Here is a 27,176-nt window from a genome sequence, read left to right on the forward strand (position 1 = left end):
AAAAAAAAAGAAGGAGCGAGGAGCGGGCTAACACAAGCAAAAGCGCAGCATGTAATGAAATATTATTGCTTGACCAGGAGTAAGAGCATCAGGAGCAGAAGCAGGAGCAGGAGCTGAAGCTGAAGCAGTTTACTCTCTTATTTACCAGACGGACAAGCGAAAACAAAGAAAAACATTTGCGCCAAATGGTTTTTCTGGTAATTAAAGAGGGGCGATCGAACGGAACGGAGCTGTTCTATTTTAAAGTATTCTTTACAACAAATCATAGCACGCTCCCTTTACTCCCTCCCCTGCCACATGGCGGAGCATTGTGATCCATAGCAGCAGCCGGAGATTCGATTCTCACGCCTAAAGCCGAAGCGACGCCTCTAATAAGGCAATTAATCAATCTAATTACCAGCGATTAATCATAAACTCTAGGCTGAGGTTCCCCGGCCTCAGTCTCAGTCTCATTCCCATTCCCAAACGCTTGCCACCGTTGACAGTTTTGGGCGTTTAGCAGAAACTTTAAAAAACTAAATTGGGAATTCGAGGCAAATAAATCAATGCCCCGGCGCGACCCGGCCCGCCAGGATATGCTCACTGAACTGTGAGTGCGGCAGAAGCAAAGGCAAATCCATCAATCCCCCGAAAAAAAAACTGTCAAAGCCACAAAGCAACATCTAACAAATTCCGGTAAATCCTTGCCGACCGAACGTCGACTCCTTCCATTCGAGAGTGTTTTTTCCTGGGAGATGCTGGGAGGGCAAACTGCTGCTTAAAAATTAAACAATCTTTTTGAAGGTTGCTCCGACGACACCCTTTCAATGCCTGTCATACGCTTAGCATCTCATTGACCCGTGGCAGTCTCAGCCCCCTACCCCAACCCCAGCCGCAGCCGCAGCGCAGCCAGCTCCTAGTGTCAGCTAATCAGTTTAAAACGCTGTCATGCCGCACTCTCCCCTCTCCACGTCCGTGGAAATGGGTCTGTCCTTCTGCCTGTCCGTCTGTGTGGGTTGCGGCACATTTTAATTTGTAATACGAGTCGAAATTGGGTGTAACTTAGACACGCAGCCATGGGATTCGGGTGTAGATTACACCCAACATTGTTCATATGTATGTAGATGGCTGCTGTCCGGATGAAGTGACTCACTGGAACTGCCACCTGGAGTCTGAACTGGAGTAGCCGGAGAAGCGGATCAAACCACAAACAGACACATGTGTGAAAGTGTGACTAAAGACTCTATGGGAAAATGTCTGAGAAAATGCCGCTGAAAGGCCCCAAACGAAGGACAAAGTAGTCTCTATCGATCGAAATAACTTAGCCGTGAATAATCAGACAAGAGTCGTGTTATATGAGTTCACCATAGACTTACTAGAATTTGGGTTTTTATTTACAAATGCTTAGGGATACAATAATTAAATATATATATTATATTATATATATAATATTATATTATATATATTTAATATTATATATTATTATTATTATATTATATATTATATATATGAAATATACGCAAGCAAAATCAATGAAAATCAGTCAAAACCCAAAGGAAAAATACCTGCATAAACTTCGTTTTTAAAATGTATACCAGAGAGAATTTATGGGAATTAGGAGCTAGATAATTTAAGCTTATTATTAAGCTTATACCTTTTGGTATATCCAAACAATATTTTGCGATTTCATTGAGATGCTGCAATGCTCAAGATAATGCCTATTCACACTCACCTGTCCCTTCAGGGGGCCGAAATGTGTGTGCAACTAAAATTAGCATTTAATTTTATGCAAATTAAACAAGCAGCTCCCACTTTGAACCCACCGTGCCGTGCCACTCTCCTGCTCGCCGCCGTGCTGTTTGAATGGCGTGCAGCAGCAGCAGCAGCAGCAGCATTTGCTCACATGTCTCTCATGTCTGCAGCTGAATAATTTAGCGACTTACATTTACAGAAATTAACGCACACCAACTTATTCACAGATACACACACGCGAGAGCTTGCATATACATATGCATGTATGTATGTACTCGTGTGCATGTGTGTCTGTGTGTGGGTGGCAAATAGGATTTGTGCCACTAATTGCAAAGTACTTAAGCAAAAGCTTCAAACAAATGTAAAAGCAAAATTTTTAATAATTTATTTAGCGAGCAAATGCAGCGGCAGCCCAAAAGAAATTCAGCGTGAAAGCACCAAAAAGAAGTCCACGGATGAAAGGTGAAAATGATTTTGCTTGTGCAATTTTTTCAGACTCAAATGCACGAGAGACTGAGTGTCTTTGTCTATGGTAATAGATATGAGGGGATTTTCCGGGGGGATCCGTTGGCTGTTCTCACTCTTTGTGCACCGCTGTTGCTGTCGCTGTCAGCGGCAGTCGCAGTCGCAGTCAATCCGCATTGAGCCTGGCATCGGCCATGCATGGATTTCTGTTTCAATTATACGCAACTTGGCTCAGACCTGGACAGGAGGCAATTGCGGTCCTGTTCCGCTGCTGGCGATTATAATATCAATGGGAGGTGTGCGCCCGTGAATTTATTCATTTGCTTGTCACTGTTTTGACAACCTCTCGTCCGCCCGGTTCCCCAGCAAAAGATCTGGCCGTCCGGGGCTCGGCATTGTATCACACAAATCGGATTAAGAAATTTCGTATTCGCATTCGTTTGCCACATAATTGAATAGCCAGCCGGGCGTTCGCTCTGCGAGTGAGTGAGTGAGTGAGTGTTTGGGGGGTGAGTGCTCGGAGTGCGTGTGAGTGCTTGAGCCGCTCATGGCAAATGAGAAGCAAATTTAAAATTTTACACTTGACTTAGCATTGTTGTCCTGTCATTTCACACGCCTCTGCCGCCACACGGACTCCTGTCCGCTGTCCTCTGTATCTGTCTGTGTCTTTGTGTGCAGCGCTGCGATAAATTGTTTTTCCCTCGCACCCTCATGCATCCAATTCGCATGTTCGGCAATCTGATTTAAGGATACGCATTGGTTATTTTTAAAATGTTTATTTCTCACTTGACATTTATGCAGTTTTTGGTTTGCTCTTTTTTGATTTTGCTTGCCACTTAAACGCTACAAGTTATGTTATAGTTTTAATTTAATTCTAGATATGGCATTCGAGGTTCACTAAGCGCTATCATACTCGTATGTATAAGTGGGTATATTTTTTTTACACGAACTATGTACAGCCACAACTTAATTGAAATGAAATAACACACAAACTAAGGGAGGCTACTCGTAGAGATACTAAACACACACACTTAAAGCAGTTCGACATTTACAGTTTATCGGTTGCCCCCACTGGGGGTCCTGGCTCCCTCGGGCGGCTTCCCTCGCTTTTCGAACAGTTGCAACAATCGCTGTTGCATCTTACAATTTTATGAGTGCGAATGGCTCAGATGGTGGGCGCCCAGAGGGTGGAAGTAGGGACCGTAGGGCGGATATGGCACGGCGTGCGGATAGAGCAGACTGCTGGCATAGGCACCGGGTCCATAGGCGCCGCCCGCTGGTGGCGGTATAGTCGGACTGTTCACATCCATGCCCGGATTCTGTTTCTTCCACTTGGTGCGGCGATTCTGGAACCAGATTTTCACCTGCGAAGAAAATTTCAAGAAAAAAATATATTTATTTATATGTGGATCTGCATAAATTTCTTGCTGGGAACGGAGCGAATTCTCACCTGTGTCTCAGTCAAGCTCAAGCTGAGTGCCAGATTCAGCCGCTCGCAGACGCTCAAGTAGCGTGTGGTCTTGAATTTGTTCTCCAGCGACACGAGCTGCTCATAGGTGAAGGCGGTGCGTGCTCGTCGTGGCTTGGAGCCGCCACTGCCACCGCCACCACCGCCCCCGGACTTGCCATCGCCGTTGCGGCTGCCGCCCTTCTTTGAGTCTGTCTCGCTGCTGGGATCATCAATGTCGCTCCCATCATCGCACATATCATCCTGATCCATGTCATTAAGATCCTGAGCTGCAACACAGAGAGCAAAAAGAGAGCGAGAGAATGAGTGGATGATAATTTTTGCATAAGTCAACAGGCCTGCCCGTGCTGGGGCGGGCCATCCATCAAGGGCCAGTGTCCACGATTGGCAAACGGAAATGAAATCAATCACCTCGCATCCACCACCGCATCATTGTTCGATTAATTGGAATTTTTCGGCGCACATGTGAGTGGCTGATGGACCAGGCGGAAGATTGGCATTGGATTAAAGTTGATTGCAATCGATTCGGCAATCAAAATTCAATTAAGGAAGCGCCCACACTGACCAACTGGCACTTGCCGCATCGCGTATATCTCTTACGGCAGAATATGCAACTTTAAGAAACCAAAACCCAACCCAACCCAACGCAACACCGGATCATGCTTAAGGCCATTAAAACTTTGCTTGTTAACAAATTTTAGCTGCGGGAATAAAAGCGATTGGGGCAACTCTAACGGCAACCCCCTTGAGCAAGTCAGGCGACAAAAAGGGTCGAGAAAAGTGTCAACCCTCCGTCAAAGATGCTTTTCGTCTGCATGGAAAATACATGGCCCTGCCCTGGTAATTGGCCAACATGATTGGCCATGTTTGCATGAAATTAGGCAGTGTGGCAGGGGGAGCAGATGCAGATGGCGATGCGCCTAAAAGCGCACCACAGCCCCACAGACAGTGTGCGCCAATTAAACCGAAAATTTACGTGAACGCTTCATTTAATATTTAACGAATTTTGCAGCGGCCAGCGAAAGACAGACAGACAGACAGGCAGGGAGGGACCGGGGCCCCCATTATCGCTGGTAATGGGCTGTGGAGTGTTTGCAGCCACTTTGATATGCATTAATGGCACATTAGATGCCCGGCATCCGCCGACTGCCCATCGTCCGGCAGCCTCATCAATACCTAACCGAAAGTGAGTCGACGACTGGCCCTGACCACAATTGGTTTGAGTCAATTGAATTACCAGCATCAAAAACACACAGAACGAAAGGGGAGCCAGCCGACCGACCGACTGGCTGGCCGGCAGTCGGAGGCTTAATGCGCTGGCAAACAGACGCGTAAAATTCGAAGGGGGAGCTACATCCTGGTCCTGGCCACAGCTGGTTAATAAGCGTTGCAACCGCAAGCGGAGAGTGGGGCAGGGGAGACAGATCGAGAGAGAGGGGAGAGGGGAGAGGAGAGTGAGAGTGCGCCTAATTACGATGGCCATTCAACTGAACGCTGCAACATGGCGAATGCGTAATATGTCTGGCAGGGAGCCATTTGGCCAGACAGGCAAAAGTTCAATATTTACAGCTGACTGTGAGCCACGTTTAATTATACTGAAAGGATTATGCATATTTACGGCAAGTAAGCCAGAATCTGGTAGTGGCATGTGGAGTGTGCGAGTACGAGTACGAGTATGTTTGTGTGTTTGTGTGTGTGTGTGTGTGTGTGTGTGGGGGCATGTAATTGAGAGTCGACTCTCAACTTTGACTAAGAATAATTCAAAGTTTCCACAACAACAAACACGAGGCATTGCCTTCGAGTGATGGAGTCATGAGCCGTCGTTTAGTCGATGACCCTCATAAAGGGCTGATCATCATTATATGGCACAATCGTGAGGCCTCTGCGCTCTCTGCTCTCTGCTCTGCTTATCTGCCATTTCCAAAATGACTGCAGTTAATTATAATTACGGCCAGAAGCACTTCATAAGCAATTTTGATGATATGGTGGAGCAGAAAGGGAGAAGAGAAAGGGGGAGAGAGAGACAAAGGCTCATATGCCCAGATGGAATGCTCGATGGAGCAATTTTGAGCAGACACAGGGAGGAATGGTGAGTGGCGGGATGGAGGGATGGAGGGATGGAGAGATGCCATTACAGGCATACAATTTAAACTTAATTATGAAATCCGAGTGTTAATTACCACAAACTGGCGCATAATTTACCCGCCACCACCAGCCAAAATGGCTTATAAATTTGAAAGTTCTTTGTGGCAGTGGCAATCATTGTAATCGCATCCCGTCTGGCCAATGCGACCCCTGGGAGCATTTGTCGTCTCATTTTGCCATTTTCATAAAATAATAAATGAGTTGCTGATGGACGGAAAATACTCGTAAAAGCGAGTCGAGCTCCAACCAAGCCCCCCCACCATGCTCTCAAAATTGTCGCTTAAAATGAACCAACCTTCCTTCCTTCCTTCCTTACTTCGACAGACACACGCATACAGAGCGAGAGACAGAGAGAGAGTGTTCCCCTGAGTGCGAACACTAATACATATGCAAGAGTGCTCCAAACACAAGAGAGTGAGCAAGAGAGAGAGAGAGTGAGAGCGCTTGGCAAATGGAGTGCTGCAAAAAGAATAAAAGTTTCTCGCAGCCATTTTACATTTTTGTGTGTGTGTGTGTGTGTGTGGGGGTTGGTTGCTCCATCAGCCGTTCCGGGCCATGCCCGCCCACATTTAAATGTTGGCACAGAACCAGTTTCAGTTTTTCCCGCCCCTCACGGATTTTCCCCCCCTTCAGCAACTTACTTAGTTATCGCATGTTTTTTCATATGACTTTTGGGGCGCATTTCCGACGCTGCTCTGCTCTGCTCTGTACTATCTGGATTATGCAGGCAACACACACTCGTGCGAGTATGTATGGGGGGTGGTGGGGGGGATCTGTATCTACACGGGAGTCGTGTTATTTTTGTTGCTCTCCCAGTTATTGCCTAGTTGGTGTGTTTGTGTTAGTTTTATGCTTCACTTTTGTTTTGCAATTTAAATGAAATGCAAATTGCTCGGCCTGCCACCGCTGCTGCTCCGCCTAAACCGAAATGAATGGCGCCTTGGAGAATTGCGCTGCTGCCCGCTGCTTGTATGCGTAATATTTATGAATTATTAACCAGTTCTGATGCGGCTGCGGCTGCGGCTGCTGCATTTGCTAAGCGAGAGGGAGACTGAGTGAGGGAGGGGAAGGGTGAGTAGAATGTGCCATAAAATCTAATTAGTCGCAATGACAAAAGGCCGCATAATTACGCTAATCCGAAGCCAAAAGCGAGAGAGGCAGAGTCGCATTAGCACCTCCTCCGAATAGCCCATCAAATCAGGGCCAAGCATGGGGCTGGGCGACAGCAGCGCCATTGAAGCGCCTAATGAATGTGCGGTAATTAAGTACCTTGCTAATTAATGACTACAGCAACACCAACACCAACGCCAACCAACCAACAGTCGTTGAATACAAGCCCGCAAACAGTGCGTATGCGTGATGTGCAGACACAGACAAAACACAGACACAGACACACAGATAGCTTGCAAAGCCCGGTCCTGGGGGTTGGATTGTAAACTTGTGCCAGGCAGGCAATAAACTGCCAGCAACAACCATGGCGGCAACATAATTATTTCCAACATCATTATCGTGCAAAGTCTCCCCTGCTCTGCCTTTCCAATGTCTGCCTGACTGTCTGTCTGCCTGTCCATTTTCCGCCATTCGTATGTTTGCCTACGAGCAGAGCAGCCTCCACTTCCTGGCTGGGGCCATTCAGCCGCTTTTATTAGCAGTTATGTTCGGAGCGGAGCCCTCGGAGGGCCCACCATTGATGAAGTTAATTGTGTTTTATTAACACAAACACAAATGCACAAACAGAAAAGCCGACAACGGACAGCAGGACAGCCAGCAATGGCCGATAATGTGTCGTTGATAATGAGGTTGGTGCTGGTGCTGGTACTGCGCTGGTTCTGGTGCTGCCTGTGCGCCATTTTCTGTGTGCTATAATTTCGTACATAAGCGCTTAACGAAGGGCCCCATCAAATGAGTGTGAGTGGGAGTGAGTGCTGGTGTGCTGGTGTGTGAATGGCACTTTGAAGTGAGTGAATTAATTGGCAGACTACGTATATGCCCACATACATACATATATTAACCATTCGCTTGCCATGTTGGCCAAAGGCAAACAGCCAGAGCGAGCCTCAAAGGAGATCACAGGGAATGGGTTAAACGAGCAGCTCAAACATGTCGATCAACGACCACTTTTTCGCTTAAGTTTCCGCAGAATTCAATTATTTTCTGCAATGGACTTGCCATAACCACAAGCCATTACCAATTAAGTCAACGATTCGGAGCCCCATTTCATAATCAGATCCAAACAAACCGCTCCGTCAATTTCAAAACTTGAGCTTAAGCTCCATCCACAACCCAACCATCCGCAGAGATTTTTCTTTTTCCCCGTTTTTGGCGCTTTGGCAAAAGCTTAGCGCCCGCCCCACCCCGCACCGCCTCACAACAACTTCAATCAAATTTGCAAATTTTTATTTGAGCAATTTCTTTGCAGCAAGCCGAGCATGAAAATCAATTAATTTTCAGCAAAAATTTTTAGCCAGCAACCGAAAGAAAAACAGCAGCCGGAAAAAAAAACCATTGGGAAAACCGGAACCTGATCCGCAGCAAGATAAACATTGGAGGAGTGGGAGAGACAGAGTGAGAGATGGGGGTGGGAGGTAGAGGAAAAAAAGAAAATGTAACTTTTCCCCAAAAGCAATGGCTTTTCCCCAATTAAAACATCAATCAATCAATTAAAAGCAATTCTATTGAAAATCCTTACTGGATATGAGTGCATATCCTTTCTGGTCTAAACAAGTTCGTGTGCAGCTCCTGCTGTTGTTTTTTTGTGTGTTGCTTGCATGCGGGTTACTCTGGTATTTGCGCATTTGTTTGCCATTGAATATACGAAAAATATAAATGCTTTCCACATCCCCCACAGAGCGCAGGCAGCGCCACATGATACGTGACTGGCAAGAGAAAAATCTCCAATGCTTCAAAATGGTGGCGCCCGATGGTAGAGGTGTGTGTGGGAGTGGGAGTGGGGCGCAGGCAAAAGCAAATTCAAAATCAAAACATACCTAAAAACGATACAAGCAGCAGTATAAATACAACATGCCACCACCCACATGGGGTGGCTACACCCCCATCGAGAGGCAGAAAGCACTTTTTCAATGGAAGAGCAAAACCCAACTGTTTGCAGGTGGTTTGCGTCTCTCGTTTTTTTTTTTTTGTCTGTGTCTGTCTGTGCTACGCTTCTCTTTATGGCACATATACATACATATATATGTCTGTGCATATGTATTCCCAGAGACACTCGAGGGATCGTGTTTGCTGCTGATGTGCCCTGAATTTCAAGTGATTTCTATCGAAATCTGTAAACGATTACTTAGTGCCCACAGTGATTTGCTATTTATCGAGTGTGAGAAGTCCCAGCCTCTCTCCTTGAATATGACTTATAAGAGCGGGAAACACTCACCAGACATATCCTCGCTCTGATCATCGTCTAAGCGCTCGTGCATCTCCTCATCGCGATCGTAGCTCCACTGCCTTGGATGTCCAAAGGGATGGCCCGGAGGCGGGCATTTTGTTGCCAGTAAACTTGTTGGGATCCAGTATGTTCTCCACGGAGAACGCCAGGCGCTTGGTGGCCGCCTCACGATCACTGGAGGCACTGGTCGAAGCAGAGTTGGCATTTGGCGTGGCATTTGTGGACACTGAACGTGTCAGATCAACTGGGCAGACCTGTACAAAATATATGACGAATATCAAGTTAAATTAGGCACTGGAAAATTGTAATTGTTCCACTTCACAACTCTATATCGGTTTTATAATTTTCCAAAAGTAATTTCTTAATAAAAAAAATAATAATGAAAATAATAAATTCGAGAAAAAAATAATAATAAAAATAATAAATTCGGAAAAAATGTAAACACATCAAAAAAAAAACACTAATGGTTAATGGTTACACTTAGATTTAAATTAAAGTGAATTATATTTAATTCCAAGAGCCGAATATTTAATATGTTTCTTTTTGCTATGCCAATGGCATATTTTCTGCTTATAAGAAAAGTATAACTGAAATCGTAATTCAGGTCGGTCTGTTTGTTTTTCCCTGAACACTTACCGACGGCGTGCTGTGGGATCCATCGTTGCTGTCCTCGTCGTTGCCGTCCACATTGAGCTCCTCGCTGGTGTCGCTGCGCGCATAATTAGCGGCCGCTATTTGGCGTGAGGTGGCCGCCGCAGCTGCCGCCGCTGCTGCCAGTCCACCCAACTGTATTCGGAAGCCGTAGTCACTCAGGTCTCGGCCAGCCGGCGAGACGGAGTTCGAAGTGGAGCTGGAGGCGGAGGCGGCTGCCGCGGATGTGCTCGCAGCTGGAGCCTGGTTGGAGCGGGCGGCCACCGCAGCCACCAGCTTAATGCGCTCCAAATCAATGTCGCTGGCGGACAAGGGACTCACCGGATGCGGACCGCTGCTTAGCAGGATCTGTGCTGGTTGTGGCTGCTGCTGCTGTGGCTGTGGCTGGATGGAATGTGCGGGAGGATTGGCTGCTGGTGCTGCGTGGGGGGAGCTCGTCGCCTGCTCGGAATGTGTGGCTGGAGATGTGGGCGGCGACAGTGGCGATGTGGCGGGCGAGGGCGGCCCAGTGGTGCTGCTAGTGGCACTGGGAGCCCTCAGATGGAACACTCCAGCTGCAGGATGTGCATGTGGATGCGGATGCGAGTGCGGATGAGGCTGCTGCTGGTGATGGTGGTGATTATGGTGGTGGTGCATGTGCTGCTGGGCCGCAGCAGCGGCCAGGAACTGTGGATTCTGCAGCAGATGCGGATGCTGCTGCAGCAGCGCCGCGTGTGGATGCTGCAGTGGCTCGGGCCGCGCCAACTGGCGCACGGCACTCAGCTCCAAGAGCTTTCGCTGCTGGGCGGGCGAGGAGAAGTTGTTGATCACAACGTTGGCTGCTGCTCCTGATGCTGGCGGGGACTGCGATCGACGCGATGCATTGCCATTGATGTTGTTATTGTTGTTGTTGTTGTGGTTTGTCAGGCTGCTGTTGTTGTTGTTATTGTTGTTGTGGTTGGGTTTTTCCTTGTCTGAGGGGCACACCTCCTGCGTGGGACTGAGGCGGCTGATCAGGCTGCCGGACTCGCTGCTCATTTGCTTGAGCCGCTCGAGGGAGTAGCGCAGCTCCTGCTCCTGCTGCTTGGCCGCCGCCTGCTGCTGTCCGCTGCCCGCGCTGATGATGAACTTGGGTATCTTTGGGGGCGTAGAAGTGGCCATTCCGCCTGCTGCTGCACCTGCCTCCACATTGCCCAGCTCCGGCGAAGTATTCGACTTGGGCGAGTCCGGATTGGAGTTGGGACTCATCAGGCCACCGACGGCCGTTGGCTGATTGTCGCTGCTGGCCTTTTGCGCCGGCGACTGCAACATGACCATGTTGATGCAAGTTCTTTCGCTTCTCAATACACTTTGCGTTCAATACACTGCTCAAAATAACTGCACGGTTCACGGGGTTGCGGGGTTGCACGGTTCACTGTGTTGCGCGCTGTGTGTCTTGTCCGCTTGATGGCAGCCAATCGACTGTCCACTGAGGCCGGCGCGTATCTCCCAATATCTGGCGATGCTATCCTATCCTATCCGCTTATCCTGAGCGTAATCCGGGGAGCGAGCGACTCACACTGCACAGAGCGAGAGCCTGGACCGTAATGAGGGTTGCTCGGGTGTCGGGTTGATAATCCAGCAGATGCGTGGCGGCGGCCCTGCTGCCGTTGAGTGTCCCTGTGGCAAGTCAACTGCTAAATGGGGAAGCACACACAAATCTGTTTTCGGTTGGTGGTGGGCTATTTCGAGTGGTGTCGCTCTCTTTCGCTCTCTCTCTCTCTCTCGGGCAGCACTACACGCCCCCATTTGGGTGAGTTGAGTGGTTCCTGGTACATTTTGTGAGTGGGATTGACTCCTCCTTTGCCGTGCGGGCTAGCAGCTCTAATCTCTACTAGCATCTAATGATTTAATTTGCCTTGCACTCGTTAGCAAATGTAATGGTCTGTTCCGAGTCTAAGCCACAGCCAGCCAGCCGAAGAGAGAGAGAGAGAGAGAGCCGTAGAGAGTATCGTATGGGTGGAGAGGGAAGGCAAGTGGCAGAGGTGCTCTTTCGGCTCTCCTCTCTGTTTTACATAGTTCTCCACTCAACTGTAATAGCTGTAAACACGAGGAAAACAAAGGCTGGTCTAGCTGGGATCCCTCCCTCCCGTCCCGGATGTGCGGATGTGAGTAATTGTCAAATTATTTAGCGCAAAATTTGTTTGTTTATGCGCTCGGCTGCTTCCGAAATGGATCCCCAACGTTTTCTTTTTTTATATATTTTATTTGCTTTCTGTATGTTGCGAGTGGTTTTCCTCTCCTTTTGCTTCCTCGGTCGCGTATGCCTGGGTGGTTCCTAGTCATATATGCATGAATGCTTTGTGCCTTTATGGCATAGGATTGACGGAGTACGGTGGCAGAGGTTGGCAGAGGGCGGCAAACAAGAGAGAGCTGCTCCACACTGCTCTGCCAGATTTTCTTCAGCTTAATTGAATTTTTAAATTCGCTTGCTCCCCTAATTATGTTGCTAATTAGATGGTTTATTTATTTGCTGTTTTACTACTTTCTTTTTTCTGGTGGAAAATCAGCTTAAAGGCTGCTCCAGGACTGGCCATTGTTGGCTACGTTTCTCCCCCCACCTGTCCACTCCTCACTATCAGCTATCCACTTGACTTGACGACACTTTTTTCTATGTAAAACTCGCAAGTGCTTGAGTGAGACGGTAGACGGACTATTTCTGCACTCTACTTGGGTCTCTCTCTCACTCTTCTCTCTCTCTCTCTCTGCGCTTGCTCGCTCTCACCAAAAGATTCTTTTAAATTGAACAAAAATTTATATGCGCTTTGGCACAGGCGATTTAATATCGCATCCAATTTGCGGTTTATACGCATCGCAGCAGTGGCCTTCAGTGGGGGTTGGGGTTGGTGTTGTATGGGTGGATGGTTGGTTGTCCGAACGGGGGGATGGATAGGCTCTTTTGCTCTGCTCCTATCCGCTCTGCCTGGCTGGACCGAGGACGGAGGCTGGGTTTGAGCGCACAATGGGGCGTATAAGTGACATCGTTAAGTGGACGCAGGACGGACCCGGGCCGAGGATGCTGCTTAATGAACTCCAACGGCAGCAGAGCGGAGATTCAGATTTGGATGGGTGGGCAAGTGGAAGTCAATGTGGGGTCCAGCTAGATACACTTCCCTCTTCCCTCTCCCTCCATCATCATCCGCAACTACTTCTGCTGCTTCTTCTTTTAGCTGTTTCTGTTCGTTTTATTGTTCGCCTCGTCACTCGTTAGCACTGCTCGGCCCCGCTCTTCTATAATTAACCGCAAAACGAGTGGCAGAACGGGAACGCGATACTTAATGAGCAGCTTGTTATGCCGTTTTTCGTTTTAATTAGTTTTAAGATGCCCGCCCGACCGACCGACCGCCACCAACACCAATCCAATGCGCCAGCCACTCATTTTAATTGGCCCCCCCCATTGATGGGAGGACTTACATATATACGTATACGTATGACGTATGAGTAAATGTATGTATATATATATAGGAGTATGTATAGCATGCATTTGGATCACTGCGAGAATAATCTCATCTTAGCATCATCATCTGTATGAAGAGATAAATGTCGGGGTGTATTATACCCGCTTCCACTTGTAGATTTCTCTCAGTGTGGGTAAGTGCTTAACTCTTTTACATGCAAAATTAAATGATGCGCATACGCACGGTAAAACCGCAAATTATTTTAATTGCTTGTCTCGTCATTATTCATTATTTAAGTGCGCTCAAACAGCCCCAACGTACTATACGGAATACGTTAGCATGTGCACACAGACGCAGACACATACATATACACATGTACATACATATATGTGAACCAATACATGGCTGCTGTATGTGTGAGTGGGGCAGGAAAATTGGCAGCTCGCCAGACACACAAACACACATATATATGCATGTATGTTGCAGCGTCCCCCCACCACCCACACACAAAAGCCGCTGTTTACATAGACATCAAACTTTTTACGCTGCGGAAAAGCGGAAAATTGCTCTGGCTGTCGCATGTATAGTGCTCTCTCGCCTCTCTCTCTCTCTGGTTTGCTCTCCCCCTCTCTTTCTCGCTTGTGCTGTGATGTACTTACTCTTCCATTTAATTAGTGAAAATAAGTATTAAATGAGCAGCTCTTGTTAAAATAAATAGTGCATGCAATGGCGGCAGTTGCGCCCACCCACACCCCCCACCCCCACCCCCACCCGTCCTTTGGCTTTCAACAGGCTGCGCAAGATTTACAACTAATTAAAAGCCAAATTGAGTACCTTTAAGAAAGGGAGAGAGCCAAGCCAATCGATGGGCAGATCGAAAATCCACTGACCTCGCGACAAATGCAATTAAAAGAACTACAAGGGCGCGGCCATCTGCATAATTATGCGTTAATTGAATTATTCTCAATTTATTTATGTGTAACATTTATTTCTGCCCTGTCAATTTCTGCCGCCCTAAGCCTATGGGGCCACTGTCCGTTGTATTTGTATATTTAATGAAGTGCGAGTGGAGGCCTCGACACACTCCAGCCTCACCCAGAGCAACGCCTCTCTCGGCTCGCCGCTCCACGCTCCTCGCTCTGTTTATTCGGCCATTTTGTTGTTTGCACTCCACTTGCCGTAAGCCCCGCACGTTAATTTGTTTGACTAATTAAACTAATGAGCGTTCAAAGTTAATACATAAATTAGTCAGCCAGCTGGGTAAAGCTGCGACTGTGTGGGAGCGCAGACAGCTGCTGGATTGCCTAAACTCATTATCCAATTTTGCTGGCAAATCGCTTTTTCGCCGAGCTTAATTTTGCATAATTCATTGATTGGGTTTCACTCGTTCTTGGACTCGCTTCAGCATACCAGTACTACGAAATATGAGTTCTGATAATGTGACGTATCATGACTAAGAATTTTTATTATTTCCTTTTTTAATATTATTTCTAGATTTTTACAAAATTTAAAATTCCTGCATGCTGGAAAGTGTGGGGTTGGGTGCCATCAAAATTTATTTATATTAAACTGGAATAAGGGCCTGTCTTTGTGTCCTGCTTGACTTCGATCAGCGCTTCACATGATCCAGCACGGAGCGACCGCGCAGACGTTTCACGTGAGAATGGCGCACATAGGCGCTGGCCAGTCCCTTGATGCCCAGGAACGTCATACCGCCCAGGAGGATGCCCAGGAACCTGTTTTCCATCTTCGCGTACAAGCTGCGTCCCAGCAGCACGGCAAAGCTGGGCAGACTGAGGGCCACCACGAAGCTGGTCGAGGCTCTGCGCATTGTCTCGCTGCCTAGTATTTCGGAGTCCTGTAGGTCTGTGTCCGCAGCCGTATCATCTTGGGGCAGATCATCGAAGTAGTTGGCGTCGAGCGGGGCCCCCGGCAGTCTCTCGCCCGCCTCATCCAGATCCTCTGGCTGCACGCCGTTGCGCCGGCTACGGAAGATGCGTAGGAAACGCAGCATGTAGTCATCCAATCTTATTCTGCGAAGCAGCAGAAGCCCCACAGGAATCGTCGGCAGGACGATTATCAGTAGCGTCGACTTCTCGTTCAGTAGCGCCAGGCTCTTGCGGTAGCCGATAATCTGGATGAGCGTCAGGGCCCCGAAGGTCATCGCCGAGAAGTAGAGAGCGGCCGAAACTGTGCCCATCGCCACGCTGGAACACACTGTACCGTAGAAGTCGTCGATCCCGGATAGCAGCGCATCGAATCGGCACAGCGGCGTCGTCACAATGATGTACTCTGTGCGGCACTGGGGGCACGCGATCGGCTTGTTCGGATGTCGCAGCTGCCACTCGTCGATCCAGCGTTTTAGGCAGTTGTGGTGCACCCACTTGTTGCTGCCGCGGCAGCGGCACGGATGGAGCCAATCCGTACGCTGCGACGGCCCCTCTTCGCCGTCCAGGCAAATCCAGCACATTCGCTCCTCGTCGAGGCCCCCATGAAGACGGGGAAGTCGGGGAAGTTCGCAGAGAGGCACTCGCGGAGCTCTACGCATTTTATTTGTTACTTTTTAGTTAGTAAATTTAGTTTAAAGTTGTTATTTTACGATGTAGAAAATAAAATGTGACTTTGGTCTGGTTGTATACGTATTTAAATATTAATTTACATATAAATATGACATTTATATCGACTCCTGTCAATGCCATAATCTTTTGGTATCTCCCCATCGAATCCGTAGTTAAATCTGCATTAAAAATGTGCAACTAAAAGCCCATTAGTAGCCCATCTTTCAGCAGCCCACACGGTGTGCACGGGCGTGCAAACAGCCATTCGAGCGAGGCCGTGTTGTTGTTGCCACAAATTAAATATGCTGCGCTAATTCCTCCATCAATTTGCAGCTCATTTCATATGCCAGCCCATTTCGCAGGCCATCATCGACATCGACATGGACGCACGTGGTCTGGCCGAAATGCCGACGGCCAGCCAGCCAGCCAACCAGCCAGCCAGCCAAGTGTCCAGAGGGGCCAGGAGCGTGGCTGAAACTAGTTTGCATTCAGCTTGTGCACGTAATTAGAAAATTTCAATGGCTATATGTACCGCCTATGGGCCAACCAGGCGACCAGCAGTTCAGCCAGGGGAGAACTGGGTGGCTGGATAGCTGGATGGCAGCGCGTTGCTGGTGAAATGAAAACAAAAACAGAAACGTGCTAATTGCAAATTAATTATGCACGATATTGGATTTGCACTAAACGCAAAAGCGGAAACGGAAATGCCAGCAAGAATAAGACAACGAACAAGCTAGAGGGAGATAGAGTAAGAGAGAGAGGGAGAGCGAGAGGGAGCGAAAAGAACTCGCGAACTAGTGAACGTGATTTGCATGGAAAATGCAATTAGATTTTAGGCAAATGAAGTGGACCTTGGTCTGGGTCTGCCTCTAATGGACGACACGATTAAGCGTGCACAACGGAAACAGCAACAGCAGCAAAAGCAACAACAACAACAACAACAAGAGAGGAATCGGCAGCAATGGGCCAGGCCAATGGCTGAAGCAGCTTTTCCGCTGTCAGTGCTCCGGCACCAGCACCAGCAGCAGCAGCAGAGCAGCAGCATCAGCGTATAAACAGCTAAAGTGTTAATTGCCATAAATGCTTGTCATTGTAGCGGTAAACGGCAGTAGATATTTGCAGCGTCGCTGTCGCCACTGCGCCAGCGCCCGAACACCCACACCCCCCACACTCGCACTCTCACTCGGAGAGACAGAAAGAGCGTTTAGGCAGCGGCGACACATCTCAGAGCACTGAGCACGGAGTACTTGCACTCAAATGAATGAAATGAACTGCTAAATTATGCACGCGATTTAACCCTCATTTCGGCAGCCGCAACTTAACGCGTAGCTACACATCCCCTTTCCCAGCCCCCCACCCACGCTCACTCTCTTCTCACTCACTGCGCAACGAACGTCTCGTCTCGTCTCTCTGAACACGCCCTCTTTCTGCACAGCCAATGAGAGGGTGGCAGCAGAAGAAACTCACTCAATGCTCAGGAAATTGCTCTTTGACGTTTTCAACATGGCCGCCAGAGAGAAATCACTCAACAGAGAGAGCGAGCGAGAACGAGAGAGATGGATTCTTTCACTCAACATAAGAGTAAGGGAAAGAGTGGTATAAACCATACACATATATACATACATATATATATGTGGAATTGGGATTTCCCCTGCAGCTTTTTGCTTTTTGGTCCCTTTGCAGACTTTTTGCACCTTTTATTTTGTCATTTGTGTGTAATTTCGAAAAATGTTGGCGACATTATGACGCCCGTCACAAGTTGGGCTGGGTCGCACGCTTAAGTGTCCTCTAGGGTACTTACTTCGTTAGCAGAAGTTTCTCTCGGCTCGTCCTCTCCTCTTCTTTGTTGCTGCTGCTGCTCCTGCTGCTATAGTCCTTGTCCCTGATCCCGCCCCACTCCACTGCTTCTACTGTCGTTGCGGTGGCGGTGCCAGTGTCGTGCTACTGTGCTTGTCGTTTTGCGGATATGTCTCTTATTTTCATAACTGTGAATTGCTTTAGATATTAAGTCTGCTGTGCACAGGGCTCTGAGTGTGGATTGCCGTATGCCTGGGTGTGGGTGAGGGTGAACGAGCCGAGTGGGGGGGTGGTGTTGGGGGTGGACTGCATTTGTAGTGGAGTGCCAGTGCTGCCTTGTTGTCCAGCAGGACATGCTTTGGCCAGCACAGGACGATATGCCCGCATGACACTATGTGCAGCAGCGATTAAATTATACACTTTGAAAGCTGCAGTCATTAGCCGTAACAATTGCCTTTTGCCAGCCACCGACTTTTGTCTTTTGATTAAACAATTAAAAGTGTGCATCCGATATGCAAACATAACAGAAATTAAAGGTTTGTGTGTTTTGGTGAGTTTTGGAGTGCTATATTTGCACATATAATATGTGCATAAGCTAGTTGGGGATAGGAAGTAACATTTTAGTTGATTTTAAGGTTAATTTTTGGAATAATGATAGATATCATATCAGATATTTTTTGGATACGAATAAAAACAATTTTTAGTTTTCTTTCTATCACAAATTAACTTTATCTGTGAGTAGTCATAAAATTCGAGGAATTACGCCAGAGGGTAGCAACGTGCCCACAAATCAAGAAGGGTTGAAAGGCCAGAAATCATTATGTCTATTGTAAAGAAAACTTAGGGTTGTAAAACAGTTTTTTTGATGACAGCAGCACCAGCACAACAACTATAAAGTTTATTAGTCCAAATAGGTAAGTCATAGAATTAATTTATAAAAAATATGTATTATATATTTAACATTTCCCCTACAGCATGCGGACCACATTGCCAAATCGTAGAAGTTGAATCACAAAATAAAGATTTTAATATGCGCAAAATTGAGACATAAATTAAAGTCACATAATTCTCATTAAAAGGCCGTAAACGAGGCGCACAGGCAGAGAGAAAACAGGGAGCCAGACCAGAACAGAACAGAACAAAGAAAAGTCGTATGGTCCGGCCAGTAATAAAAGTATATGTACCTACTATACCCCACCACCAGTCTGTTTATATAAAGACATTATTTTCCGTTGACTCTTGGCATACAGATCAAAGAGCACAACATCGTTTTGCCCATAATTTAATAGTTTCGAAATACAGAAATTAAGATCCGAAGCTGACTGCTTAGGCAAATCAAATTAAACTAAGCGGAACACCGAGTGGGGGGCACCACACACACACAAATGCTAATTGGCAGTCTTATTAAAATCAGAACCTGACAGAGACAGAGACGGAGACAGTCACAGTGAGTGAGAGAGAGGGAGCCACCCAAGTCGGCGGCGGCGCTAAGTGGGCGGCGTTGGCTTTTCCCCAACCAACCCAAAGGGGAATCGAATGGTTTTCCTTTGCCTCTTGGCTGTTCTGTTTTCTGTTGGTCTGCGCGCGCAATTTAAGATGAAATTTATGCGCAGAGTCCGACAGAAAGGGCATTAAAAATGAACAAAAATCCGCAGCTCAATGTGTTAAACGGCACATGTTATTTAAAACTGTATTTAATGTTTTTATTATTTCGGAATTTTGCCAGCTTTATTTTAGCACATTCCGTGTTTGTTGTGCGGCTCCGGCCATTTGTCTTCGGTGGAGCGTGGAACATTTCTGGCATAAAGAAATTTGTTAATTTCGATATTTGGCTTTGTGTTTTGTGATATTAATGATTATAAATATATTCAGCGGCAAAACAAAATCATAAACCACACAATATGTACCATCATCCTCGGTGTGTGAGTGTGTGTGTGTGTGTGTGAGTCTGTGCAGTACAATACACGTGCATGAAATATTTAGCAACGCTCACACGAGCTTAGATTGCATAATGCATATTTTATGAATGTTTTCGAGCTTTCTTCCCCCCTTTACCCAGCCGAACGAGTATGTTTTCGCTTTGTTCTTTCTGTGCCAAGTCAGGTCGGGTCGCACAAAAAGTGTGGAAAATACAAAATAAAGTGCGCTGCGAAAAAAAGGCCAAGCAGAGCAAGAAGGGAACCAACCGAACCCATTTTAAAGGCACTGCGGCAACAAAGGCAGTGCCTGGCAGCCCCTCCACCAAGGACAAACATCCAGGACATGCTGCAAAAATTGTTCCTCGGTTGCTTTTGCTACTCCAGAGCGAGTCGCGTTTTGCTGGCATTGTTGCCACCAGGACACGATTTTTTGGATTTGCAGCATTCCCAGTGTTTGGCTTTCTGGCTGACTAACTGAGTTCACCAGTGCAGCTACACAGTGCGAAAAACAGCCAACCAAAGGCAAGACAGGCATTTGAACTAAGTGTACAAGTTGGGTATGAATCTGCCGAGCTGAGGCAGATAGTCAGTGGATTCCAGACTCTGTATAGAATATCAAAGTATGAATTGCTAGCAACAGCCAGGGGACTTAAAGGATAAGATCATGAGATCAGATCATGGCATATACGGCAGCGCTATATCTTTTATGTCTCCTTTCCCCTTTTCTTGATGTTGCCTAATTTTAAAACACTTTTTTCCTCAGTGTATTTCTTTACACTAGAACAATCTCTGTGTGTGTTTGTGTGGCTGGCTGATGTCAATCCATCATTTGCCTTAACACCATGATTTGATTTGTTTATTTGACGAGAGCAATATTAAGAGAAATGAAACACAATTGCCTTTGCTCTGCTGCTGCTGCTGCTGCTGCTGCTCTGATTGCCATGAATAAATAATTTTCAAATCAGACACTGGCCAAATCCCTGTTTCAGGAGGTAATGACAGGCCCTCGAGTGGAATTACGTGGGAAGAGCCAGGGCTGGGCTGCATGCCAGATTACGCATCCAATTGTGTGGATAGTTTTGATATCTAATAATAAAAGAAAAGGAATTTCAAATCAAAATTAAGGGTACAATTTATTACTATTCTTTTTGGCTTTTAGCTTGTGGTTAAGTGCACTTTCTTGTCGCATCGCACACCTGAGCTTCCTCCGTTGGCCATTGAAGTGACAATTTATGGCCAACAGTTTTTTGGTCTAATAAACACGAGAACAACAGAGAACTTCCTTTTTAATAAGCTCATAAAGTAACAGGCACTTAAAACATGTTGTTCACAGCAGCCAGAAGGAGCTGCCAAATAAGCCGTGAACGAGTTCCGCCTTTTGGCTCCGATGTCAGTGCCACATAAACGTCAGTGCCACATCATCATCAGCGCTGTCCTCAGATGCGACCCAGAGCCACCCCTGGAACCATTGACTTGCCCTGTCTTGTCTGTTTATAGAAATTAAATGACTTCAGACAAAAAATATGAAACATAAACTCAAGTCAACACTTCTGATATTGAACAACAACGGAACGGAACGTCGTTCCGTTCACCCCCCAAAACCCACAGCCAACCATAAATCCCCCGGCCACAGTTGGGGCCTCCTCCGCGGGCCTTTTTAACACTTTCGCTTGGGACGACAATGCGACAGCGGAGATGGTGGGTCGGTCGGGTTGTTAACATATTTTTAGTGTGATTTTAAAAATTTAAATTGTCGTAATCGTAAATTAATTTCATGGCACATAAAAATGCAACATGCCGAAACCGAAAACAGAAAACAGAACCGCAGAGACAATGTCTTTTCGGGTCGGTCGGTCGGTCGTGTGGGATTTGTATTTGCCTTCTTTGCCTTTCCTTGCCTTGTTGTCGTTGCTTCTCGCTGATTTTCCCAAATGATACTTTGTTTTATAACACAATAGATTCGAAATACGTTTCTCACTCTTTCCTTTTTTATTGTTTTTTGAGTGTGCTCAGCTGGCGGCTGCCGCCAGGCAATTGCACTTTCGATACATAAATATAGAAATTTCGGGGCTCGTTTCGGCCGACTAATTTTGCGGTAGAGGCAAATTATTTAAATTGAAATCCATGTAATATTTAGAGAATGCATTAAAGAGTCATAAAAGCATTATGTGCAACAGTATCTCATCGTATCTTAATTAAATGGCAAATTCATGTTGCCCCACGGGTCTGCACACGAGTCGCCTGCATGCGATATTTGTGTCAACGCCTCATAATAATTATGGCCAGAGAAAACGGCGAAAATGTGTCGCCAAATGAATAAAGTTTTTATAAATACACATCAAGTGCAATTAGAGGCTGGCCGAGGCAGGAAATGCCAGCATGTGCCATTCGGTAATTGTTTCCTCCGATGTGACAGCCCGTCCAAGGTGTGAAGATCCTCTTATTGAACTTGGCAGATCTCCTCCCATCAGCCATCAGCCATCACCAATCTGCCATCTCCCATATATTCTGAATCCAAGCTCTCCAAGGCTTATGCTGCCCCCAAAACAATATTTATGATAAATTAATGCAGTAAATGCAACTTGTAAATCTGTCACGCGTCCCAGTAAATCATCCTGCATAAGTAATATGCAGTTTATCCAAGGGACAACAGACAACAGACATACAAAATACGAACACGCGCAGTCAAACCCTCCGCCACTGAACTCCTCCGCACACATTTGTCACACTTGAGGAGGGCGATGGGGAGATACTCCCATAAGTATCTGCATTCAACAGATGCTCATGCCAGCAGCCAGTCAGCCAGTCAGGCAGAGGATGGTGGATGCGGAATGGGGGAGTGTGAAATTATGTGCTCGGCAGCAAGGAGGCAGGGCCGCGGCTAATCTATGACAGAAAACATGTAACCGGAGTGCGGGCAACCGAAAATAACCCAACATTTGATTTCGGAGACCTCTTTGCAGCTCTTTACATTGCAATATTCCCAGAGGAAAGTGACGGGAGGCACTAAAGGGCCTTTGGGTGGCGACCCCACGCCCAATTAAGGCCACAATCAACGTTTTACAATAAATTTAGTTGTTCGAATTAATTATGTTGCGTGGCCGCCATGTGCTGCAGCTCCAATTCGACTCCCAGTACCAGTCCCATTTCCATTTTCATTCCGTCGACTCCTTCAGGGGCGGCACTTTCTTTTTATGAGTGCTCTGCTGCCGTCGAATAAGTGAAGCGTGAACTAATTGAAATTTGTTGCGCTGACATGTTCTACAAGATCTCTGCTTGCAACCGCGTGAGAGAGAGAGAGAGACCCGAAGCTGGGTAGGCTGTCTCATGACTCTGCCACACTGTTGCCCTTGTCGATCGTCTCCAGCTCATTAGTCGGCTTCCCGTTGTAGTTATTGTCTAATTTTAATTAATTTATCACATACATAAAATGGCGCAACTTCTGACATTCCCCCCCCCAACCCCACAAATCACTCACACGCCTCGTTGAATGCCCCAAACCGGAGTAGAGATGCCAGGCCACCAGCACCAGTCCCTCCCCAAAGAATTGTCTAGGCATAAATTTCCACTCCAGATTCTTGGCATTGCCCGAGACAATCAAACCAAATTTATGACAAGTTCTTGTCGCGTCTGGTGTTTTGACGTTGTCAAACAGATACAGAAACAACGGCAGAACATGAGCAAACAGATACTCCAATGAACATTTGATTGGATCATTAACATTTCACAGCAGGTACCACCGGAAATTGTCATTCGACAGCGCTTTTATCGATCTTTCAAGTAAGAAAATATAATGATGAAAAGAAAATATAGAATATAGATAAGAAAATAATAATAAAATAACATTAATCAGAAGACTATACTGCTAAAGAGGCTGCTTATGATTTCAAAAAATATTTAATCTAAATTTGAAAATATTTAACTTAAATATAAAATATATTTAGGTGCCAAAAGTACTAAGTAGTAATATTAAAAATACTGGGATTTCCTCAAAAAAAAGAACAGATCATAACCATTCCATTCCCCAAGGTTGTGTAGTTCCTACATACTATCGTGGCCCGCCCACAAAGCCTACCCACCATTAACGGAACGGAACTATCCCTGCGTTCCTTAACCGAGCATAAAATTTGCGTGCGGCGGCGCTTTGGGGTCGGTGCCGTCTTTGATCCTGTCAAAGAGGCGAAAATAAATTGCTCAATTATGAAATATTAACGGCACACGAGGAACCCAGTCCCAGTCCGACCCCGAGTCTCAGGCGCAAGTTAATTACTCATTTGTTGATTGTCGACTGTGGTTAATGAAGTATCCAGCTAATTACATCTCAAGATGAGCCCGAGAGCACACTCTCCAAGGAATATTCGTGTTCGTATTGAAAAATGCCGCCTGCGGAAATTGAAAATGCACGCGCTGCCCTCACATACCTACATAGGCCTCCAGCATCTTTGGACCACAAGTATCGTTTTAGATGTAGCCCCTGCACAGCCAGCTGCCGACTTGGGGCTGGCTGGTGGTGGCAGCAATTTATTACCTTTCCCTTTGACATCTTGACACAATGTGGCCATCTCACTCGCTCCCCCATATCCCACCACACCCATCTCTATCTTTCCTGCTCGCGTTTCGAGTAGTTTCCTTGGGGGCGCTGAAATTACTCGAATTCATCTTTTGACAGTGGAAACTCATCGCACTGGCGACTAATTAGATTATTTGTCAGTTCCCCTGTTGAATGGCGTTACTTCTGGGACTTGTACACACACAAAGTATACATATATATATATCTTTTTCTACTCGTTCACTTCTGAAATTTTTCGAATTAGTTTCGATTGGGGCTTGACAGGGGGAGGCAGGCGTTGAAGGCGAAATGCTAATTAGATGTTTAATCATTTGGATTGGCCTTCATTTTGGGTAGTTTTAGCAAAAGGTAAAGTCAGGCAATCAATGTACCACTCCGCTTAGCGGCCCAAGAATCATCCGTTTGCTATAAATACGCTATAAAACGCTGAGCGCAGAAAAAAGTGCAGTTGCAATAGCATTCCGGAAAATTTAAGTTTCGCATTCTCCTTCTGAGCTTGGCTCTCATCATCATATCCACACCGGTGGAGCCTACTCCTATGTCGTGAGAGCCACGACGATTTGGTCTGCACTGCCATGGCTTTCATAGCTGCAAGAGGAGTAAAAAATAAATATTTAAATTATCCGAATGCAATGTCAAAACTGAACACAAACGTAGTAGTACAATTTAAATGATTAAAATCAACTGTTTGAATTTGATGGCAGTTTTTCGACAATTATAATTATTATGTGACATTCAAGTCCGCTAGAGGCGCCCACTCCGCCATTTTTCTTCCTCTTTTCGGTTTGAAATTTTCGTGCCGCCATCCAGCGTTGGTAAAAAAAAAAAATTGATTTTATTATCCTTCATTGGTCTTCCTGTGCCACCACCTACCGACCAAGTTCAGATGCGCGTGTGTAATTTCATAGCACACTTTTGGGCGTATATTTGGTGTATGATTCATGTAATTACCAACAGAGGGCGATGCATGCTTATGTAAAAATCACATATAAATGTGGGGTTTTCTACCTGATGTGTGACCCTTGGTCTGTCTCAACAGTGTGGCCATTTTTTCCTATTTTAAATGAAATGTTATCGGCGCGCTTGTTTTAACTTTGGAATATATATGAATCTGCCATATCTGCAGGGCTATTGATTTTATTTATAGAGTAAATAATAGCGCATATTGAAGGATTAAATTGACATATTCTCTCTTATATTATGTATTCCACTTCTGTTCCAGAACCTTGATTTCATGACCGTTGTTGTTCTTGATGAAACTATTTAGCCAATCGCCAGTCAGGCAGCCCTTCTTGCAAGCGCAGCCGAATAGGTTGCAAGAGCTTCGGCCGCAATAGGTGCCCACCTGGGCCCGGCCATCGGCGCAGACAGTAATAGTACATCTATCCTTGTTGCCATGTCCTCCTGCGATCCCGCAGTCCTGGCCGCCGTCAACTGTGTAGGTGATGGTCAGCGAGGCACGGCAGCATTCGCCTCTCACTTCGCTGGCCAGGGCCAGAAGGCATCCAATGGCTAGCAGGAATACGCTTGATGGTTTCATGGCTATCTCTAGACTCCAATTGTTGTATGATCTCCACCTGTGTCCGGTATTTATACCCGAATCAACAAAGATAACGGGTATGATACCTATCTAGCTGCATTAATGCGTCTTTGTGAATCTATCGAAATCGTTATGTGCCAACATTTGCTTGTTGCGGTAACAAAAACCTCCGACAAGTATGTCAATATTTCTTGTGAAAAATACTTGAATGACTAAGTTTAATCAGCATCAAGAGTCATTTCCCATTATAAACATACTCGAAGTGGTCTTATACTATTTATTTTCCCAATATAAACATACTCGAAGTGGTCTTATACTATTTATTTTGCAGTTGTGGAGATAGAGGAAACGAACTGTAATGAAGTTAAGTATGTACTCTGTACATACATATGTACATATACATATGCATTAATCGAGACAGATTTTAATTTTTAATTTTTGATTTCAGAACAGAAGAATAATTGCCTAAATCAATTATATTTTTAATTGCATTCAATTTATGATTCTTAAATTAAAGTTATCAAATGGGGAATATCTTCGAAGGCCAGCTTAAATTTAAATTCTATCTCTCCATTCTACTCTCTACTGAGAGAATTTGTCTTTTCCTGCAGCATTTCAGACACTTGGCCATGTCAGCAGCATTCCACCCAGCTCCACTAGAGATTCCATTCAGACCTGAGTGTGAACAGTTACTTCGAATTGCACTGTCCGCACTAAAATGAATGCGGGCCCACGAAATTTACAGTCAAACGAAAGGAAATTCCAGTTTAAGTTTTCCACCAGGCGCACAGCGACACAGCGCTGGCATGCCACATTCCTAAGCAAACCTCCAAAAAGCGAAAGTATTTGCATGTGTTGGTGTGCGAGGTGTGTGTGTGTGTGTGTGTGTGAGGGGTGTGTTCGCTTGACATTGTCACACTTTGCTTTAGGGGTGGGTCCTGTGCCATTGACGTAACTGCGGTGGTACCCAGCACTGGCAGAGTACATTGGAATATTGGAAATTAAACAGATAGAAAAATCAACTGGGGCTTACATATCCATAAATATTTCCATTATCACCAACTAGAAAAGTGAGAGGTATCCCATTGGCGAGGCACTCGACGGAGTGGCCCATCGACTACGCCCAAGTGGGTGGGCGGCACAGCCACACCAAACCACTGCGTCATACAGAGCGTTTCAATTAGCGAGTGAGGGCGCTGGGTGGGTCCAAACTGTTTCGAACGGTACCCGGACTGGTTCTTTGTGTTTTTTGCCAAGAACCCGGCCAAGAACCTCTGCAGCTGCAGCAGCAACAGCAGCAGCACATTAAAAGAGACAGATACGGACACGTGTCCATCAGCGGTTTTAACCCTTCTTAAGGTAACGCCCAAGGATGACCAGGCGAACAGGACTGTCGGCTGGCAAACCCTGCCAGATTCGCTCCCACTGCGCATGTCGCTGACGGCAGGCGGTCCGCTCCGCAAACTAGGGCGGATCTACGGGGCGGAGTATAACCGTACTATGGCACGGCAGAATATGC

General features: G+C 46.3%; 3 protein-coding genes across 3 annotated transcripts; all 3 read right to left on the reverse strand.

The window, feature by feature from the left end:
• Positions 1 to 2,987: 2,987 nt before the first annotated feature.
• Positions 2,988 to 11,490, reverse strand: LOC111068635 (homeobox protein slou). Its single transcript, XM_022358273.2, is given in 5 exon segments — positions 2,988 to 3,560; positions 3,647 to 3,933; positions 9,195 to 9,282; positions 9,284 to 9,460; positions 9,843 to 11,490. Coding segments are annotated over 5 exon segments (2,172 nt in total). The 5' UTR covers positions 11,154 to 11,490; the 3' UTR covers positions 2,988 to 3,251.
• A 3,392-nt stretch (positions 11,491 to 14,882) lies between these two features.
• Positions 14,883 to 15,821, reverse strand: LOC111067300 (E3 ubiquitin-protein ligase MARCHF5-like). Its single transcript, XM_022356358.2, has one exon. It carries the CDS (start codon positions 15,819 to 15,821, stop codon positions 14,883 to 14,885), a length of 939 nt encoding a protein of 312 aa, XP_022212050.2.
• A 9,417-nt stretch (positions 15,822 to 25,238) lies between these two features.
• On the reverse strand, positions 25,239 to 25,699 carry LOC111067309 (protein Diedel-like). Its single transcript, XM_022356367.2, has one exon. The coding sequence runs from the start codon at positions 25,655 to 25,657 to the stop codon at positions 25,316 to 25,318; it is 342 nt and encodes a 113-aa protein (XP_022212059.1). The 5' UTR covers positions 25,658 to 25,699; the 3' UTR covers positions 25,239 to 25,315.
• Between the last annotated feature and the right edge of the window lie 1,477 nt (positions 25,700 to 27,176).

Source organism: Drosophila obscura, unplaced genomic scaffold, assembly GCF_018151105.1.
Source record: "Drosophila obscura isolate BZ-5 IFL unplaced genomic scaffold, ASM1815110v1 contig_150, whole genome shotgun sequence".
Lineage (NCBI taxonomy): Eukaryota > Metazoa > Arthropoda > Insecta > Diptera > Drosophilidae > Drosophila > Drosophila obscura.

What these genes read in the sequence shown, in the direction of transcription:
- LOC111067300 (XM_022356358.2), bottom strand. Translation starts at nt 15,821, where the DNA reads ATGCGTAGAGCTCCGCGAGTGCCTCTCTGCGAACTTCCCCGACTTCCC.
- LOC111067309 (XM_022356367.2), bottom strand. Translation starts at nt 25,657, where the DNA reads ATGAAACCATCAAGCGTATTCCTGCTAGCCATTGGATGCCTTCTGGCC.